The sequence below is a fragment of the Tetrao urogallus genome (assembly GCF_951394365.1).
Source record: "Tetrao urogallus genome assembly, chromosome: 5".
NCBI classification, from domain to species: Eukaryota; Metazoa; Chordata; class Aves; order Galliformes; family Phasianidae; genus Tetrao; species Tetrao urogallus.
The window spans coordinates 50568655-50589908 of NC_136818.1; the positions used below are offsets into that span (position 1 = coordinate 50568655).

At 38.3% G+C, this 21254-nt stretch overlaps 2 protein-coding genes across 2 annotated transcripts in view; one reads left to right on the forward strand and one right to left on the reverse strand.

Annotated features, from left to right (window-relative positions):
• Nucleotides 1–6933: 6933 nt before the first annotated feature.
• Nucleotides 6934–11550, forward strand: ZNF518A (zinc finger protein 518A; the record flags this gene model as incomplete). The annotated part of the gene is made up of 1 exon (XM_079535920.1): nucleotides 6934–11550. The coding sequence occupies one exon, from the start codon at nucleotides 6934–6936 to the stop codon at nucleotides 11548–11550; it is 4617 nt and encodes a 1538-aa protein (XP_079392046.1).
• Nucleotides 11551–17840: 6290 nt separating this feature from the next.
• BLNK (B cell linker) overlaps nucleotides 17841–21254 on the reverse strand; it is a gene marked incomplete at its 3' end in the record, with an annotated part of 92507 nt that continues 89093 nt past the window's right edge. The window contains exons 23-25 of the mRNA XM_079536363.1: nucleotides 20241–20324; nucleotides 19126–19281; nucleotides 17841–17960 (exon numbers count right to left, since the gene is read on the reverse strand). Coding sequence (XP_079392489.1) covers nucleotides 17841–17960; nucleotides 19126–19281; nucleotides 20241–20324 — 360 coding nt within the window. The remainder of the gene's footprint in view (nucleotides 17961–19125; nucleotides 19282–20240; nucleotides 20325–21254) is intronic.

A 21254-nucleotide genomic window follows, 5' to 3' on the forward strand; every position in this document is an offset into this window, starting at 1 on the left:
CAAATTTAATGCACTGATATTTTTCTTAGCTTATCTGTAATGAGTTAAACTATATTGTTATGTATTGTTTGTCAATAGCAGCTACTACTTTGTATCACCAGAACAGCTTGAGAGATACATTGTTTTTTTTTTTTTTTTTTAAAAGAACCAAATTCTGAATATATTCATGAAAAATGTAGCAAAAAGATATCTATCTTTGTGATACAATTGGTTGGGCAGTATCACAAGTGGTAGAGGTTGGAAATCTATGGACAAAGAGACCGTGGACTAAACGCAGATGAAGGAAATTTATAGGTGGGAATTGACAGACTGCGTTGGTTGGCCAACTGCCTCGAGTGTGGTCTTTGAATTAAAAGCAAAAAAAAAAAAAAAAAGAGTTGAGATGCCTCTGGTATTTCCTTTAAGAATATCTGGTTTGTAGGAATTAGCAAAGATCTGTTGTGAGCCAAGTAATCTTACTGCTAGGTAGTTGTTTCAAATTCTTGTATTGACCTATAAATAAAAAATTCTGATCTTACAGACAGACAACATCAAGGGGTCAAAGAAAATGCATTTATTCTGTTTTGTCCTAGTAAGGATAGGATTGACTCTGGGAGATGGTGTGGCTCTAAATAAGTTTTGAAGACTTCAATGCCTTAGCATCTTAGCAATCTTAGGGAGATTGCTTTTTCTATTACTTTTGAAACCTTGGCTACAGAGATTTTCTATCTATGCTTAGTTGCTCTAATGATTAAACAAAAGCTAATGGCATATGTAAGGGAAAGTTGGTAATTGTTTCTTCTTTCAGATGCACAGAGTAATTGTAATGTACAAATACAGCTGAAGTTTCCAAAATACTGCACAGTTACACGTTTCTGGGAACAACAGCCAGTACTCAGAAGAAAAAAACTGACTGCAGATGCCAGAGGGAAAAAAAAAAAAAAAAAATTCTCGTAAAAAAAACAGCTATGGGAAATTTAATGTTTCAGAGAACATAGACTTTCCTGAAGCTGAACACCTGTTTTGCAGGATCTCACATAGAAAAGTGGACTGAATTAAATTTGTCTTCTGAAAAAGAATGAAAGAGTGAAACAGGCTTCTGGGGATTCAGCCCTTGTTTTTTAAGAACTTCTGAATTTGCCAGTGGTGCATACATGTGCATCCAGATGTTGATGCATTATGTGTGATCTTTGTCTTCAAGAAAAAGAATACAAAAACATTCTAGTTCTCAAGCAGCATTTGATCCTTGAAATAGGGCAGTGCACGATGCTACTTGGAAAAAAAAAATATCTTAAAATGATACTGAAGTCCTAAAAATACCTAACTTTGCATTCATGTATTCTATCACAATTCATGCCTGATGCCACATGAGGTTTGATTAAGCATTAAGATATTTGGAAAATGTGTGTGCTATCCCAGCACTGGGCATGTGCTTCTGAAACACTTGAGAAGACTGCAGTTGAACTGGGATTTGTTGGTGGCTTTTGGTTTAGTTTTGTTCTGAGGATGGCAGTTTCATTCATTGGTCATGTCCTCAGTAGTGAGCATATGGATTTAGAATGAAGGCACAGCATGAGAACCTTCTTTTAAACAGTTGCTTGTGTTGTGGTTTACAAGGGGTTCTTAACACTTCCACAAAATGGGAAGCTTGCTGACTAATACTTAGGAATTTTGGAGGAGTTTTTGGATACTAACTCATATGACTAAAAAACTTTTTCATTAATTTTGGGAGAAACAATTACATAATGTCAATTTTTTGGATGCGTTTGGCCATTTTTTGTTGTTTTTCATCAGATTGTCACCTTTCACTATTTCAGATGTTACTATACAAATTTATTGCGATAGCAACGTGTTTTGACTTCTGACTCCTCCTTCACCCCTATTGTAGGCAGTAGGCTTCCTTTCACTTGTTTGTGTCATCTTATGGGTGGTGTCTTTTTTCTCTCCTGTGGTTGACATCCATATGTGGTCTGAATTTATATTACAAAGTGATACAGCACAGATTAAATATTTATGTATATCTTCATACATTTTGTTGGGTCATGTAACTGACACTACAATGCTTATTTTCACTCTCAAATAAGGAAAATTAACATTTTAACACAAATTCAACTGTAGCTGCTTGTCAATTATCATGGTGATTCTTCCTTATTATATTTTGCAACTTTATGGCTGTAGACAGAATTAGTCTGTTTCTCTTTTTTTTTTTTTTTTTTCTTTTTCTCATTCTTTTCTTCAGCTGCAGTTAGTTTTCAGTTCCTCCAAAGCAGTATGAGCACATATTTGTATTTTGACTAATCACTTCTATTTAGAAAAAAAACCAAAAACCATAATTAATTAAAATCCAGAAGAACAATTTGAAGATTTGCATAAAAATAATGAGTACATTTTGTGCATTTGGCACAGACTGTTTCATTTGGGTGTAATAGAATCATCAGTGATATAATTCTGTTCCTGAAGATATTCTTTAGGGCCAAAAAAACCCCACCCCAAAATGGATTGTATTCATTTTATTTTAGTCAAAGGACACAAGGGAAAGAAGTGATGTCACATTGAATGTAGTATTAAAAATATATTCATTTTTAAGTGGATCCTTATTATATGCACGTGCACAAATAGTTTTAACTCACAATTTGCCTTTACAGTTCCTTTCTGCCAGAGCTGTTTGCCTGTTTTTCACCATAGTACATCTGAATTCCCTATTTCATATATATCCTAGCACTTTGGTGGTGGTTATTACCTTTCTACAGCCTTTTAAACCTTAGCCCAAGTGGTCATAGTGCTCTGCTATGAACAACAGCTCTTCTGAATATCAGTGCCATTGGGTCCAATAAAGTAAGCATTCCTTTTGTCGTGACTTTCAGCTCTTTTTTTGTTGTTGTTGTTGTTTTTTTGTTTGTTTGTTTTGTTTGTTTTTTGCATAATTTTGAGCATGTGACAACAGATTAATGAATGCAAACCACGTATAATGCTCAGAACACTCTCATTGCTGTCCATTTCCAGGTACAGGTCAGCAAGCCTTTGCCCACGCTGGATGCCAGGCGGAGACCTGCTAGGCAGAGACCTGCGAGTGAGGCTGTGGGCGCTGGGGGAACTCGCAGCCCGCGCATCCCTGTCAGGAGATGCCCTTGGCGCCGGGCTGCTCGGTGCCACCTGGCCTGCAGGCCTCGCGCCGGCACCAGGCCGATGCGACCCAACGCGGCGATACAGGAAGCCCAGCTTCCTCAGCCCAAGAGGAGGAGAGGCCGGCAGGGCTCCCGCCCACGGGCGGCGCCTCCTCCCCCAGCTCTCCCTCCCGTGGGCCTCGTCGGCCGCCGTCCTCCCGCACCAGGTGAACGCGTATCCCTCCGCGGCGGCCGCCCCCAGAGCCAGGCTCGCAGCTCCGCAGTCCCCGGATGGAAACTGTTATGGCCGCCAACGGCGACCCGCCGGGCCATGGAGAAGGGCGAGGTAACTCCGCGGGGTGCGCGGGGCGGAGGAGGGCCGGCCGAAAGGCGGAGAGAAGCGGGCGACGGGAGCTCTCGTAGAGCAGGAAGCTGCGCTGGGGCTGACTTGTTAAATAGTCCCGCGCTCCCCGCAGCCGTGGGAAGTTGGCAGTGCAGCGCGGCTCTGGCCGGCGGCGGGGCTGCGCGTAGCTCGCGCACCGGAATAACGCGTGGCAGCGCCGCCGTCGGCGCCGTGTCCCTCCGCCGAGCGGCGGCGCCGTGCCCCCGAGGTCGTGTGCGCCCCCGCGGCGGACGGGGGCGGGGCTGCCCCGGGGTTGCCCGGTGCTCCCCGTAAGGGGGAACGCGGTCTGGTGGAGCCGGCGGCGGCTGCCCGCGGGTGGGTGCGCGGTGCTGGGGCTTTGGGAGCGGGTCGGGGGCGTCGGGGCAGAGCCGTAGCGGGCCGTGTCCGAGTGCGGTCCCGCTCCCCGCAGGTGGATGCGCGGCGGGCACGGGTGGGGCCGGACGGGCGTGAGGAGCGGTGTCTGTGCTCAGTGCTGGGAGGCGTAACGCTTCGCCGTGACGCTCACGCTGCGCACCTACAGAGCTCCGAGCGGTGCTGGCTGCTGGGAGCGTGTTTGGAACTTCTGGGGTTTTATAGTAAAAGTAGATGTAAAAAAATCCTCGACCTGGGTGAGCTCTCACTCTCATTTGTTGCTAGGTTGAAGTGTACCGCTAAAGCCTTGCCTCCTTATCCTTTTAAAACAGACCAACACTGATGTATTGGGGCAGTTTTGGGGGAAGAAAGTTGAGGCTTGGGTCTCACGTGGTTACTTGTGCCCCTGCCTAGTGGTTTCTTTCCATATCAGTTACCTTTGGTTCATGCTTACGAATGAATTTACTAGATGTGCTTTATTATCTACATGTTCCATATATTATGCAGGTAATGTTTGTTTTTTCTTTATGTCTTTTGCAAAACTATTTAGAGAATTGTAATAAGTTCTGTAGGAACGCTCCACGTTTTTTACAATACTTTTGGCTTAACAAGAAGTCAATTTTTTTCTGAGTTTGAAGTAATGAAATAGCAGTTGCTGCCTTTTGCTTTTTTTAAGTGACTGTACATTTATGCTTAGAACAGTTAGGAACATTTTAGAAGTATTTTTAAAGCCAATGTTATAATACACCTGATTAGAAGTTTGCTAGCCATGAATTTCTAACTACAGCTTTAGAATTTGTTCTGTATTCGATGGTGTTCTCTCCTGGGAATATACGTAGTATACATATTTAGTTTTCTTCAGTGTTTTAAAAAATGCACTCACTGTGCCATTGGGAAGGATGTGTAAAATATCTGTCCTTTTGTTTCCAGACCACTTTTCAGTATTCCTCCTGACTGTGGCCTTTTCTGAGTCTCACCTCTACTATTTGTGTGGAAAAATGTCTAAAAGGCTGTTGAAGAATTGAAGTCGTTTTTCTAATTGAGTAAGTCTGACTTCTACTTCCATAATGTAAATTTAAAGATCCCTGTGAATGACTGATGGATAGTTATTAATTAGATGTCCCTGGTGAATTAATTTATATGCTATATTGCAGGTATTTGTCAGTAACTGCGTCCTTCCCAATAACAACAAAGTTTGATTCTAATTTGTGTGGTTGCTTGGCTAAAGATGATTTTTGAGTCAGGTTTGAATGTGTTCTCTTGAGCCTCTTTGTTGAACATAAATGTTTTACCCACTTAGGAGAGACCTCATCGGCTCCATGTTAAAAGCCTGCAGTGTATTCCTGCAGCTACTGCATTCACTTGTGATTTTCTTATAGTGTTAATTGTATAAATATTTCATATTTCAGTATTTGACAGTACAACAGAATGATAGATAGCTGCTATCAGGATGATACATTGTTTGATGCAGCCTGTAATTTTCATGTGTTGCATATCTGTATTTGAGAAGTTCTTCAGCCAAGAAGTCCAGGTTGTGTTTTGGTCACTTGTTATTTATGTGAGAGTTTAACTTGCTCCTGTTTGCATAACAGATTTACTGCTGGCAAGAGGAAGGCATTATTATACAGTACTTTTTCCATGAAAATTGAGTATAACGTGGATGAGTTGTTCTGTTCTTATGGTTCAAGCATATCCCAGGTTTTAATCTCCTGTGTGGAAGACTGGAAATGTCATTTATTTATACACATACATACACACACACAAATAAATATGTTTTATATATATAATGCATATATAAATATATCCTGGATCTTTAGTTTAATTTAGTTTGCAGATATTCATGGCAAGTATGTGTATGTCTGTGGGTTGCAGTTTTTTGTTTTTTAAATGTAAAATGTAGTTAGAATCTTGCATGTCTTGTAACTGAAGAACACAGTTTAATTTTAACTAATATTGAATTCTGCATAAAGTGTAGATATGTTTTGGCTATCATTTTCAAGAATTACTTAGAAATGCCAATATATTTTTTGAAGGCATGTAATAAAGCATATGCTTTAAAAAAAAAAAAAAGCCGAACACTTGTTTTACTTTTATTGCTGCTGTGATATGTGAGCATGACCTGGAAAATTTTTCAGTGTCCAATTTGTTTCAGTTGGGTACTTACATGCTGAATGTTAGATACTTCCTTCTCGCAGGGATATGGGAAAATATTTGGAAGACCTCAGCCCTGATGTTTATAATGGCCTGGAACTCTGAGGCAGCTCTTGCACTCCATCACAATGAGGGAGATGATGTGATCATTCTTGCAGTTTGAATGTGAATAAGGGAGATGATGTGATCATTCTTGCAGTTTGAATGAATAAACAGGGTGACCTAATGAGTTCCAAGTCTGTGTTGCTTATGGTGGGCAAGGGAATAGCAGAGAGAAGGCTGCTGATCAGATTTCAGCCAACACTTCACTAACTTCTGCTAGTAAAGAGAAGTGTCACTATTAGTTCTTTATTATGGAAAACTATTTAGTAAGAAAATACTGTATCAGTAGGGAAGAAACAGTTCTTGTTCCTTTACAAAGTCCAGTTGATTTTTTTGGTGCTAGTCTGTTTCTTCTGATTTTATGTTGCTATGTGGGAGTGTTGTTTGAGTAGAAACTTGTGCATTTATTAACTGTGAGTATAGCCTCTAAAGAGAGAGTGATGCTTACCATACTGGTTTGAGCCTCTTAATCCATGGGGAGGTACTGTTGTCAGTCATACTCCTGTTTCAGAATGATTAATTTATATCCACAAACAGTGAGAAACAAAAGCGGACTTTATCCATTGATTGCTTCAGACTTCGTGATGCTGTAAGTAGACATGTGAAATATTAATTGTGGATGATTGTGATTTCTTTATTTGTGTGTATGTAGATGTCATATCTCCATTAGTACATTGGTTTTAAAAGTAACTGTAATTCACTGTGTTTGTTTTCTAATTTCAGGAAAATAAAATGGGAAAGTTGTAGAACACTGAAGATAACTCAGCACAATAAACTTGTTTACTACAGGAAATAAGTCTAATCTGAAGAACTCACTTGAAGAAGAATAATACATATGAAATCATGCCATCTGAACAGGACCAGTTTTCTTGTGATAAAAAGCAAATTAATTTGTTAAAACATGATGCTGCAAATAATCTTTGTATGGATCCTAATTTGGAAAATGCACTAGTGAATGACCCTTTAAATATGACTACTCGACCAGCAGTTTTGGATGTCAGTTTCTCCTGTGAACTGAAAAATGTAAAAATTGATTTACCCAAGGTGAACATTCCAAATGAAGTATTAATGAAACATGAAATTGATAAATTCAGAAAACTATTTCAGTGTAAACAGCAAACTGCAAGGAAGTCCTTAACTCTGGAGAAAGTAAACGTAAGCAATCTTGACTGTTCAGGGGGAAGCCATGTACAGAATAAAACAGAAGTGCAATTTGGAAAAGGGCTGAAAACTGTGGCTAAGATACTGCATTTCACTTGTACAAAGTGTGAGGACAATGTTAGATACAGCCCAAATGATCTACAAAAACATTTTCAGCTGTTACACTCTGGAGAGTTGCCTGTGTATCCTTGTGAAATGTGTAACTTCTCAGCTAATGACTTTCAGGCTTTTAATCAGCATAGACTCACCCATCGCAGCACTTTAGTAAAGTGTGAGCTCTGTCTTGATGAGCAGATGTACACTTTGTTGGATTTGACAAAGCATTTTACATCAAAGCACTGTGTAAATGGTCACTTCCAATGTGAAAAGTGTGGGTTTTCCACTCAAGATGTGGGCACATTTGTTCAGCACATTCACAGACATAATGGGATTACATATGAATGTGGAAAATGTCATCATATAAGCTATACAGAAGAGGAATTCCAGAGACATCATCTTGTCCATAGCGGTCTGATTCCTTTTAGATGTCAGTTTTGCAATTACAGCACACCACGGAAAGATTATATTTTAAGACACCTTATAGCTGTTCATAGAGACCATTTATGTACAAAAGAAAAACTGGAAAGGGATAAATGTGAAAAAAGAACACTGAAGACTCCAGCAGCACTAAAGCTTGTGTTAAGAAGGTATAAAACGGGGACATCGAAAAAGCCTCTTTGGAGGCGAAAAAAAATAATTGGTGGAAGTGACAAAACTGGAGAAAAAAATTCACAAGTGCTAAGAATTGTGAACAAAATTCAACCAAAATTGGATGAGTTCAACCAGTATATGAAAGTTGTGGAAGCAAATGAAGAAAAGGATCAAATTACATATACTGAAAAGAATTTCACAGGTGCAATGCATGCTGCTACTACTGCACAGTATAATAAAGCAGAGGATGGAACACGTTTCAGCCTTGGATCATTGAAAAATACTGTTCATGGGCCTGCAGTATTGATGATCAAAAACAATAAAATATCTGTTCCAGCAAATTACAGTGCTAAATTTATGGGATTTAAAATTGTAGATGGGAAACAACATATTGTTATAAAATTATTACCTACAAATAAGCAAAACTTGCATTTGTTGGGTCAGAAAGCTGATCCTATTAAAGATTGCTCTACACCTCCTTTGCCACAGACTGCTGATCCTTGTAGTTTGTCTTCAGGTGCTATACCCCGTGTAACTGATCAGTCAACCTTTAAGAACAATTCCATTCACCCATTAACTTCTGTGTTTTCTTCTGCTCCTCATTCAGGAAAAGCAAAAGTGGAAAAACAAAATAACTCCTTATTGTATGGTAGGAGTGTTTCTCAAACTGTAGCACCTTCTCATGTAGCTGTAGGAAAAAATTCGTGTAATTTGCCAATGAAGTTGGACTCTCCTGTATCTCCATGTGATGAGGTGACAAAAATTGGAACTCAAAGTAATATCTCATGGAGAAATTATGGTCCTTCAAGTCATCCTCAGGTATTATCACCTCCTGTTACGAATACACTATGCTATGACCCTTGGAAAATACCCTTCTTTCCTGAACTGAAAATACAAAATGGTGGCCTGAACAATAATCACAGAACTAACAATCTGTATTATTCACCTTCCGTTGATTCTTCTAATGAAGGATTGCTGTCTTTTCATAATTATTCTAAAATGGACACTTTGGATAATCAGTGTAGCATTTGGATGTCAACAGACGACAAATCTAAAGAATTTATATCCAGCCAAACAGTTAATTTTCAGAAGAGTGATGAGTCTGCAAGTTCATATTCAGACTCAGTCAAAGACTTAAAACTGGAGAACACTGTATCAGCCCAATCAAATATTAAAACTTATGGACACATAAACACTAAGAATAATGGTATGTCTCCTAACAGACAATCTAAATTTGTTATTGACAGGGAATATTTTGTGGAAGACCAGCATAATGGTCAACAATATTTGGATACTAATTTGCATCAAGACTTCACAAGCAAAGCTGGGGAATTCCCAGAAAGTGGATCTGATTGTGTTAATTCAGTTCTAATGCCCAAAATCATGTCTGTTTTCTCACTGCAGAGTGAACAGGCAGCTAATTATTTATCACCTGAAATAAACCAATTACTACAAGATGTGTTAAAAGTGAAAGCAACTCCTCAGCAAGAATCCCACAGCAAGATGAATAACTGTGTAGAACTTCATTCTGACAAGCTGCTTTCCAGTCAAGAGAAAGGGAATAGAGCCTTTACACATTTAAAAAACTCAGCAACCACATGTAGTTTTCCAAGGCCTTCTACTAACGCTGACTTTCATTTATGTAAGAAGGAATTGAATACAAGATGTAGCACACGTGGAGGTATGCATTGTGGAGAAGAGAGAAAGACACCCAGAACATACCTTGATTCCCAGGGAATGGATGTGTTATGCAGAACTGCAGATGGTGCTTTGCTTAAAGATGATACAAATGCATTTGTAACAGAGCGACTGGTAAAAGATAAAATGCAGTCTCCAACTTCAGATCCTACCAGCTTTTCACCAATCCTTCGGGAACAGAAGAAAACTGTTTTAGTTCAGCCACCTCCATCAAGATTTTTTCTTCCTTTGCACCTTGCTAACCAGCCTGGACTACAGGTTGTTTCAGGAAAATCTCTTTTGTCAACCAGTTCATCAGATGATCATGCAACGAAACCTACGTCTTTTGCTTTAAATAAAGGACCTGGAATGATTCTGACTTTTAGTGGGTCAATTGGAGCGGTTGCAAATGTCCCTAGTGATAGTTCTCAGGTTTTAGGCAGAGTTGCATCCAGAGAATATGGTAAAATAACCATACCAGCTTCAAAAGCGGATGGGAAGCGTGACAGTTTCGGAAGTGTAAGAAGTTGCTGTAATAGGAGAACATATAGTACAGCAAATGACTCATTGAATAGCATGTCATCCAAAGAACCACTTGTAATTACAAACTTATCGGAGTCATCTGTAAAAAGAACTTCTTCTGTGAAAGCATTATCAGAGCATCAGGATGTTGTCTTTGGTTCAGAAGAGTCAACAGAACAACAGGAGATGAAACAGAAACAGCATGTTTATGCATTTTTGCCTGATGGACAGCAGGCAGTTTTTCTGAAATGCATGACACCAAACAAGCCTGTAGTACATAAACGTAGTGTTTTTCGGGATAATGCTCATTATCAAAATTGTCAACCAAAGAAAACTGGAGTCATGCAACAAAAGCTTTTGCTGAAAATTAAGACTTCAGATATGCTGGCTGAAACAAACCGGTCAGTAAACAACTCAGTGCCCTCAGTACAGTTGGGCAGCTTACAGTCCCTTACTCCTGCACTAGCACAGAAACAGACTGATCTTACTTCTAATGATGCCTTAATCTTACCGGGTAGATTAATGCCAGCAAATGCCTCTCCGGCAAGTTCTAATCCAGTGTGTTGTATTCCTTCTGTAGAACCTGTGTATTCTACCAGAACTGCAGGGTCATGGTTGCAAAAAGGTTTTGTTGAGAGTACACAAATAATAACTGCTAACAGGAATAACTTTTGTAGTCAGAAGTCCTCATGGAGCACCCAAAACAGAATTGCTAAAGGAAAACCTCGTTTAAAACAGAGTGGGCCTAAGAATTCAGAAACTGTAGTTTTGCAAAGAAGCAAGAATTTCAAACGGAAAAATAAGGATAACTGCAAAGAACCTCCAAGAAAGAAAGTAGTGTTGCACAGAAAGTGTAAGGAAAAGAATCGAGGTGAAGTTGTCAGTGAATCAGGTGGCCATTACAGACAAAGAGCATCAAAAGATACTGTGAGGACTTTGAAACTACTTCCTTTTAATTCTAAACAGCTTGTAAAATGCCCTCGGAGAAATCAGCCAGTTGTTGTTCTTAACCATCCTGACGCCGATGTTCCAGAAGTTGTAAATGTAATGAAAACCGTTGCTAAATTTAAGGGACATGTTCTTAAGGTTTCATTGTCAAAAAGAACTATTGAAGCTTTGGAGCCAGCTTTCTGCAATCATTTGGACGTAACTACTGATAATCTTTTTCAAAAGAGGCACAGGACAATAAAACCTATTAGCCCTGTAAAAGAAAGGTTTGTATTAAAATTGACACTGAAAAAGACTAGCAAAAACAATTATCAGATTGTGAAAACTACCTCTGATAATACCTTGAAAGCTAAGTTTAGCTGCTGGTTTTGTGGTAGAATATTTGACAATCAGGATAATTGGGTAGGACATGGACAGAGGCATCTGATGGAGGCTACTCGAGACTGGAATTTGTTATTGTAATGATGACCCATACCAATAAAATATCATGCATTGGGCCTTTTTAGAAAGAGATTCAAATTGAATTATGATACACAGATTGTTTTGTATTTCAGTATTGTAACAAGTTTAAAAAGTAAAGCAAAGTGCTTGTGTTTTAAAAGGAAAAGCAGATTCTCTGTTGCCATCAAGCTTTTAGAAAGATTGAGGAACTTTGTGGTTTAGGTAACTTGTAACTAACTGCAAATACAATTCCATACAAATATATATTATTTTTTGTTACTACTATCCTGTCCTATATTTTTATTCTATGAAATGAGTTTTCAGGGCTTTTGTTCTGTACATATTTTAAAAGATCTAAACTTGTAAATATTTTTATACTTTTCAGCTATTTGGTATAATTCTTGCACAGAAATTATTCCTTCCCCACCACCTTTTTTTTCTTTTTTTCTTTTTTTTTTTTTTTTCAGATCTGTGCATGCACTACTAAAAACAATTTGAAAGAAAAAAAATTCAGCTACACACAACTGTTCTCCAGGGATTTTTTGTTGTTATTTTCACTTGTTAACTCCTGATTTTGTTTTTCAGGGATTGAACACTATTTTTAGCAAGTGCCTAGAAGATGTGAAGCAGTTAACATTATGTCAACTGTGTAACCATAGGTCCAAACAGGGCCATTTCCCCAATAATTTCATTTAAACAAAGCCATATGTGAATGCTTTAAGCTATATTGCTATGCACATGACACTTGTACTATTTCTCTGCAGTTTGTCTACTTTCTTAGTGAAGTATTTTTCATATAAATTAATAAAATGTTACAATTGTGTTAATACAGTGAGCGTGAGAATGAAATCAGTTGAAAATATACAGTATATATATATATATTCTTAATGTATATGGTGTTTCAGAATGGTGAACATTCCTAATCTGTATTGACTCTGTCACTATTAAATTTGCTATAATTTGTGTTTACAAGTATGACTGTGAACATTTATAGAAAATACTTTTATTTTATTCTGTGTCTGTCACAGATCCTATAGGAAGGCTAATAGTGCAAAGCACTATTTCAGGCCTGTAGCCATTGTAATTTTATATATAATTTTTCCCCATAATGATTATGTGGTATTTTTCTGCTGTTGCTTGTTCAGATGAGCTGCCTTTTGTTTTGCTAGAGATTTGGCAAAACCAGGGCTTCAGTTATTCTGTCCTTATTTTAATGGTCAGTAGAGCAATAGTGTTCCCAGGAACCCAATTGCTTCATCTTTATTGTTTTAGAAATAAAGGAAGGAGAATATGCTTCTGGGCCATGGTGATGGAGAGTATACAAATGAGGGTTCTTATTACTCATGGTGTTTACTATATTTAGAGGTGAAATTCAGACTTATGTGGGAGTGTCCTTAGCATATGGCACCTGGTGTTTTTGTTAGCCTTTTCAAGCAGTTGAGTTCAGAGATGGAGCAGTTTACAATTCCCAGCTTCCCTTATATGTGATGGTGTGCCTCGTCATGAAGCCCGTAGGACATGACCAAGGAAAAGCTAGAATAACTCTTACAGGTAACATCTGCAAGGTCAGATGGATGATTTTGAGGCTGTTTAGAGTGATGAACTAAACGTTGACGTTGAACTAAACATGCTACGGAAGGTACTTTTATTTATCCAATGTGGTCCAGATTTTCCCTTTTTGAAGAATACAGGCAGTGTTTAATTAAAGCCAGCTTTATAGCTGTCAGCAGGCAAATCGAATTGGCAGTGGTTGTTCTGGCTGTGTAACTGAGTGCTGTGCAGAACAGCAGTGATAGCATAGTCACAAAATTGTGCCCAAGGACTGCAAGGTTACATGTTGTATGTGTTAGCCAGCTTCCCAAAGTATTGATGGAAAAACTGTCAACATTTACAGTTATTGGTCTTGGAGAGGCCTGGATCACGGAGGCTTTAGGTTATATGCAAGTGCAATTGCAGTTTTCAGTGGGTGTTAAGGTAAAAGTCAAGACTGATTGTGCTACCGCTGAAACAATGACAAGTCATAGGGATGTCACTGGCAGCAGAGTTAGATTTTTTGAAAGAATTACTTCAGTAGATAGATTCTTGCTGTGTGTTGGCAGGAAGATCCACTCTAGCTTTGTAGCTAGTGAGATTTATATGGGAGTCAGCTGAAGTACATGAGACAGCGTGGGTTGGGTGCAGTTGGTGTGTTTCCTGTATCAAAGTGGACTTGTCTTGTTTTACAGTGGTGGGCTTGAGTTCTGATGTGAATTTGGCAAGGAGCTTTTAGAAATCTATTTTACTGTTGTTAAAGTGTGTTAGAAATGAACACCAGTAGGAAAACACAAAAAAGAAGGTAAGAAGGACCTTCTAGCTGCTTCAGTTTGTTCTCCTGTAGGAGAGCCTTCACACTGAACCCCTGAATTCTGAGCTTTGCCATTGCCTTTCTGGGAGAACTATCAGTGAAGTTTGTTTCTAAAATGCATTCACTGCAATTTCACCAAGGGTAAGCAGTTTTTGTTAATAGTTGCATAACACTGAGATAGAAATTCTGTTCTACAATTAGAGGGTTGTTTATATTGATTAATCACGAGAGTGACAACTGTGATTGGATTTTGTTTTTCCGCAGAACCTTAAACAATATCATGAAAAAGAATACTGTGATGTTAAAAATGCTGAAATAAGGTTGCTTTTTGCAATTCATTGTCATGTGTCACTTTATCCATGGCCATCCATCTCATTTGTTGCAGAGAATTGTGATTAATATTTTGTTTTCCTACTCTTAGTTAAGTCTTTGCATAATTTAATGCATGTTGCCCAAGTGTTCTGAATATAGAGCCCTTTCTCTCTTATGACTTTTTCTATAATTCTTCATTTGAGGTCCTAAAAGTTTGGTACTTTTGCAGATCTGATTTCAAGGAATCTCAAGTTAGGCTTCCATGAAATTATGATCACAAAGATCATCAGCAGAAAGTTGGCTTAAGCAATTTGAGTATTGCACTGGATGATGCAGCAGTAGATTCTCCAAAAACATGTTTAACTGCCTTAATAATACGAAGCTACCTTTCAGCTGGCTGACTCCTGTGGTATTTGTTTCCACATTATCTTCATTAAATGGGAAAGGTATCCTACAAATGTCCTACAAGCAACATTACTTCCTTATACAATTGTGATTTATCCTGAAGTGCCAAACAAGAACCAAATAAAATACATAAATCCATATGGTAAAGTAGTAAACAATTGCATATTTACTGTGTATGTCTGTTTTACACAATTAAGGTTGCAAGTAACCTGATTTGAAGAGTGCTGCTTTTTGCTGCTTGACTTTACAAGCTATCTTAAAATGTTTTGATTGCAACATGTATCAAAATAAAAAAGCCTTAACTTGGGTACAGAATTTTGAAACATATAAATGAATCCAAGTGCAAGGTCAGTGTTTTTCCCTCTGAGGAAATGCTTTGTAAATATATATTTGGCCTGAAGTCTAGTCGCTTGTGTATTCTTTGCAAGATGTGTGCTCATTAGCAGATCATGGCTACTCTCCTTCAGAAATTTCAATGTTTTAACAAAAAACTTAAGTTCGGTATTGTTCTGGGGCTGTTGTCATGTGAGATGTCTTATTTTTATTATTTTAACGACACTTCCTAAGAATCTGTGCCTGCTGCTGGTGTTTTAAATTGAAGGAAGAATATAGTTTTGTAAGTTGCATGTCTGAACATTTGGAATTTGGAGGATGCAAGTGCTCCTTTCGTGGAACAACACTGATAGGAATAATTTGCAGTATTCTGTATGCTCTCTGTATCAGGTAGGCATACAACACTTTTAACTTTTCCTTTGTTTCTTTGCTAGTCACATAACGTCAATTGTTTGGAAGAAAAATTATGTAGTCATATCAAAGATGGAGAGAAGTTTGTTGCTGCATCTGTCAGAAGTCAGGCTAACACCTGCTACCTGATGAAACACCTGCCAACACTAACTATTGGCAGCTGTGGGTACTTCACCAGCTGTAGGGGAAGTTTTCTGGGGCAGGATTTCACTTGAGCTGCCACTTTCAAGATTCAGCAGTGACTGCTGAGTCCATATCACTAGAATTTTTAACATAGCAAACGTCATCATCAGTTACTCTGTGGAAGACGATGTTGCCTTCTTACTCCCTGCCTCATCTTGTTGCTGAAAGTGTAAGTTACCCCCATAACAGCGTAGAAAATGGCTAGGAATAAATAAGGGTTTGCAGATGAATGTAGAGTTGAATGTTTATCCATAGCACATTTATTATTATTAATCATCCACAAAATTATGAAGTAGTGCTTGGAGCTCACTGGCAGTAGGAGCATTGCTTTGAGTATAGGAGGGACTCAGTATCACCAATTACCCTGAAAAATCTGGCATTTGCTCTCTCAAAAGGAAGCCTATCGTTCCATTTTTTTAAAATCCTTTTTTTCCTCCTTTCTAGAATGATGGTGATGTTACACCTTATAATCAGAAGTGCAGGAAGAATGTAAGCACTTTTGGAGCCTCCTTTTGGAGGAGCGTTATATAGATGGAACAAGAAACAAGCTGGTGTGTTAAGAACAGTGTAAATAATGTGCAGTAGATGAATGAGTAAGGCAAGGACTCCCCCTGAACACAAAGCTAAATACTGAAAGAGGGCTTTTCCACAGAGTATTTTCCATTGTCATTAAATGCTCCCAGAGTAAACACCTACAAGGAGTACATTAAGCTTGCAGAGACCAATGTTTGTCTTTTGTTAATTCTGAGATCTAGACTTCACAGTCTTAAATGTTTTAAACATTATACTAGTTACACTGGTTTAATTACTGTCACCTGAGCAATATACTGAACACAATGTGTATGTAAGACTGTAAAGTAAGTGTCCTATAGCAAGCAGACCTGTGAAAAGTCTGTATGCATAGTTTCTTACCTGCTGGGCTCTCATTTGCATCACAGATGGAATAAGTATTATCTGTGTTGCAAAAGAGCATAAACAGCCAGGTGCTGAACATCACCATATTAGGAAGCAGTTATTTCTAGATGATTGGTGCATTACGTGAAGGTGTTGCTCAAAGCTTCAGAGAACCAGCTGCATAATACTCTCTGTGTAAGTGACTTTTTGAGACCTTGCAAGTCCATGCTGAAGTTTGCCTCAAATGCCTTGTGGGTGAACTTAAAGAACACTGCCTAATTTGGAAAACAAACCAACCAACAACAGTGTTTCAATTTTGGAAAATATCTGTAAGATAGATGAACTTGCAGGTCAAAGGAAATCAAACACCTTTGGAACTAATTAACCATTACTGCTAGGAATTTTTTTACTAGAGCAATTATGTATTGATAAATTTGATTTTAATTACTTGATCTTTTGTGAAAATGACACTGCTGTCAATAATGCAAGAAGTAAAACACTCTGATAGATCAGGCTTTTTTGTTGTTATCTCTAAATTAATTCTGCAAGAATTGAGTTGGTATTTAGTTTGGCAATGTGTTGGGGCCTCCAAGAATAGCTTATTTAAAGACAAAAGATTGAGAGCTATTAAGTCAGATATCTGTGTTAAAGCTGTAAAAACAGTTGTTGTAACAACAGGAGGCTTGTGAAGGAGCTCAAAAAAATTTATATAAGAGACATCCACGACAGTGAGTTGATGCTTTTTCACTAGAAGGATGCTAAGAAAACTCATTTAGCAGTGCTTCTGTACACAGTTGACTTTACAATATTTAACTTTATTTGCACATTTGAAAAAACAAACAAAAATATTAATGAGAGAGTAAAGCTGAAGGAAGGACAACATGTCCATTAATCTAAACCATTGACAGCTTTATTGCTGAAAAGCTTTATTCATGTAAAGTACAGTCCCATTTCCAGCTTGTACGTGGCAGTACATTAAGTTCAGCTGCTCTTATTTCTGGGGATGTGCACTTTACAAAGAAATTACTGAGAGCAGTGATGTGTGGTAATCTTAACAAATGGAACAAGTAGACCACTGTGGATATTCTCACTTTTCAAGTGAGAATGTCCTAGGGGAAATACATCTTTAAATAGCAGTCAGAGGACAAGGTTGTGGTACGCAACTGTTCACCTGACTTTCAATACCCATGTTGTCACAGGTGGAAGTCACAGATGACCATGTATCCACTTTGTTTCTTGTATTAATTAGGCTTTTTTTTGTAAAGAGACAGAGTTGGACTTGAACTGCATATCTTACTGCTCAGTAGATGTTAAAGAGTATTTTCCATCACTGTGGATGTTCTTCTTTTAAACTCCTGATCCACACGGTTTGGGGTGTTGAAGCAAATGATTAAAAAGTCTTCATCTCAGCATCTCAGTTTCAGTTCAGTTAAGAAACTCTTACAATATATTTCAGTTTTGTTGAGTCTTTTGTGTTGTTTTGGCTGTCAATTAGAACCAAGGAGGTATGCTGGTGATTCTCTACTATTTCAGCAACACTGTCAAAACGCTGGATAGAGAAAACAAGAAATAATTAGTGGTATCCTTTAATGTTGTAACATTGACAGTAATTATAGAATCATTTTTTGTCCCTCTTCTCGCAGCATGGAGGAGAGTGGAACTATGACTGTTACTGAGTGAGATGTTTTGCCTTTTGGTAAGAGCACCAGTCCTGCTCTCAGTCCCAGTTCCAATAGTGTACAGATTAAATTTGGACAATGTAAGATAGAGCCAGGGCTGACATCACCTCATGCTCTACTGATTGGAGATTGCTGCCTGCACAAGCTGAACCATAGAGTTTATTACATAGCATATTAAACAGACACCGCTTACAGCTAACCTTAATCTGTCAAGCTACACACTGTGTAGCAGCTTGGGATTTGCTTTATTTGGCTGCCTCAGTAAGAGCAGTGGACTCTCTGGAAGTAATACGGTGCAGATGGCTGTTGATGAGCGCTGTTTTAGTTATGCCATTTCAATGTCAACCACGATGAATTAACACCCTGAATCTGCTAGGCCTGTTGATATTCCTTTTGGTTTCCATCCAAACGGGACTATCTTTCTTTTTACCTTCAGGTCATTTTTGAGTCTTTGTGAAAGGCCAGATAAACTCCAGGCTTCTGAGTTATTCTGTAACCTAAGAACTGTTGCCTGTGAGGCAGATAATTAGGCTGAGGCAAGCGTGCTCTCACATGCCTGAGAAGCCCCTCCTGTGTGGTGATGACACACAGATTTATTGGTATTTGAGCTCCAATTCTCTATGCTGCTGTTAGAATAATTTTCTGTGATTTTTGCATCTAAATATTCTTTATTTGAAAATAGAATTAAAAATACAGTTATTTTTCTTTTTGTTAGTGGCCCTTTATAATTTTCCAAGAAACTTTAGAACTAGAGTCTTAGCTAGAAGGTGACTAGATATAGCTGGAGGATTTATCTAGTAACTGCAGTTCTGATCCTGATAACTTTTCAGAGTAGTTATGAGTATGCTTTCAACTTTATCTGTGGTTTTAATTAATTTTAACATGCAGGAGCTGATGTAAACGATGTTTTCTCTAGTTTCGTATACTTCAGTCACAGTGCATGAAGAATCCTGTCAAATCATACAGCAACATAGTTCAATCCTTGCTTATTAAAGATAGATAACGGAACAGTGTTAGGAAAAAAAAAAATCTCACCTCTTCACCACATTTTTCTCTTCCTAATGCATACTGTCTTGTTGATTCAATAAAACGTATAGGAATGTTGTATACTCTTCTGTTATAAAACACAACCAGTGTGTACGGTTGCCTTGAATCCTGTCCAGAACTCTTTCTTATTAGGAAAGATCCATCCTAAAGAAAGAGAATATATAACTTTTAAAAAAATTGTTGGTTTTTTTTTTTTTGTTTAAGCTTAATAGGTTGGGTTTTTTTTAAAAAAAAATTTTTTTTTTTTTATAATTGTAATAGCATTAAATCCTTTTCTGTCATTAGAAAAAAATCATACAGCAGGAAATAGCATATATTCCTGGTGTCTAACAATAGCTTTGAAAGGTTTAAGAGTGCTCTTTGCCTCCTTTCTCTTCCTGTTAAGAGAAAGGGAGAAGAAAAATATGCAGTGACAGCAGTCTGTTGGATTTCATGCATTATGAGGAAATGAAGTTACTGTCAGTGGCAGTAGGTAGAAAAGGGAACAGCAGAAGTGTTTCTCCAGAGCTATTGCTACTGGCAGTGTAGCCCAGTGCTCACTAGTTGGCAGCAACCTATGCTGGTGACAAGCCCAGTACTCTATCCTGCTTTGTGAAGTGAGGGAGAAGAAAACTCAAGTGATGCTAGGGATGCACCTCTACATGTTACTAATTCCTTGTAGACAGACTAGTTGAGAGCAGGACTCATTCTCCAAATAACTAAAATGCTTAGTGTTATCACATCAAAATACATTGCAGCATCTGTCTTTCCAAGTACTAACCTTTTTACACGATCCATTGGATAGTCACAGAGATGATTTAGAAGTAACTGGGCTTTGCCTTGTTTTAGTGCATGCGCATGAACCAAGGAAAATCTCTTAATTTATAATAGCATTCTTTGCAGTGCAGCAGTCTTTGAACTGAACTGAGGCACCTTCAGTTATGCTTCTATAACAAGTGAAAATTTCACCACACGAATGTTCTGGTTGACACTATTTGCATGGCAGAGTATTCTGATCTGTTTGTCATACAACTGAAGTTCTTAGAATACTTCTGCCTGTCTTGATTTTTTTTTAAAACACCTGAAGTTATTCCTAAAACAGACATTCCTTGAAAGGGACCTACCTTGTTAGATCGATACAGTGCATCTTCTGCTGTTTTCCGATCACAGGTTGCAGCATACCATGCTTTACTATGAACACCAGCATCCTAGAAAGAATGAGAGAGTGAGTCTCACCTGCAAAATAATAACAATAATAATAAAGAATTTGGCCTGTGGGAGTGTTACTATTCAGTAGTAATGGCTGAGAAGAATTCAGATGCAAAATTGTTTAAGAAACACAGAATTTAGAACATTCTTTACCAGGAACTGACCGTTTTTATTGACCAGAGGAAGAACAAAGGAAAACTAGCGTGTTAAACAGTGGTAACATCTGATAGAAGTCTCGTGCACCACAATAAACCCTGAGAAGATTCTTCAGGTTTGGCTGGAGCGCGGTTTGGCATTTTTAAAGCATTAAGATATTCTAGTAGAATTTAAAATGGCATTCAGTGCTTGTGGTTGAATAGCTTGTCCCTGAACAATTTAGATGTTGCTTGGCTGTGGCCTGGCCCATACGATATCCAGAGTAGGTAGGCATCTAACTTTGGGAATGAACTTCCCATATATGTAAGGCTGTCTGTGAACATGGTCAGCATTGCCTGCATCTGGATAACATGGAGGTAGGAGAAGTGCATCTCTGGCTTTCTAATGTTATTAAATGAGCACAAAAATGTATGCTGTACTACAAAAAAATAAAATTAATGCATCTCCTCTACTTATACAGCACCTGAGACATGAGATGTGGGCTCAGTTCAGGTTCCCTGTTCACTGAGTCTGAACATATCTTTGCATTTAAAACAGAGCTCTTGAATAAAAGGCGTAAAACACCATCTGTTTCCCATAGGGAAGGATTACATCCGTGACAGAATAAAGAGTGGCTTGTATTTTAACTAAATTATTGGGAACCCTATTTATATGTAGTGTTCCCTGTGAACACCTCACCAACATCACTCTTCTCTCCAATCTGTTCAATGCTTGGCAGTGCTCTGTACAGCAACAGAACCTAACCAGAACCTTTTCTTCTAGGGAAAGACACA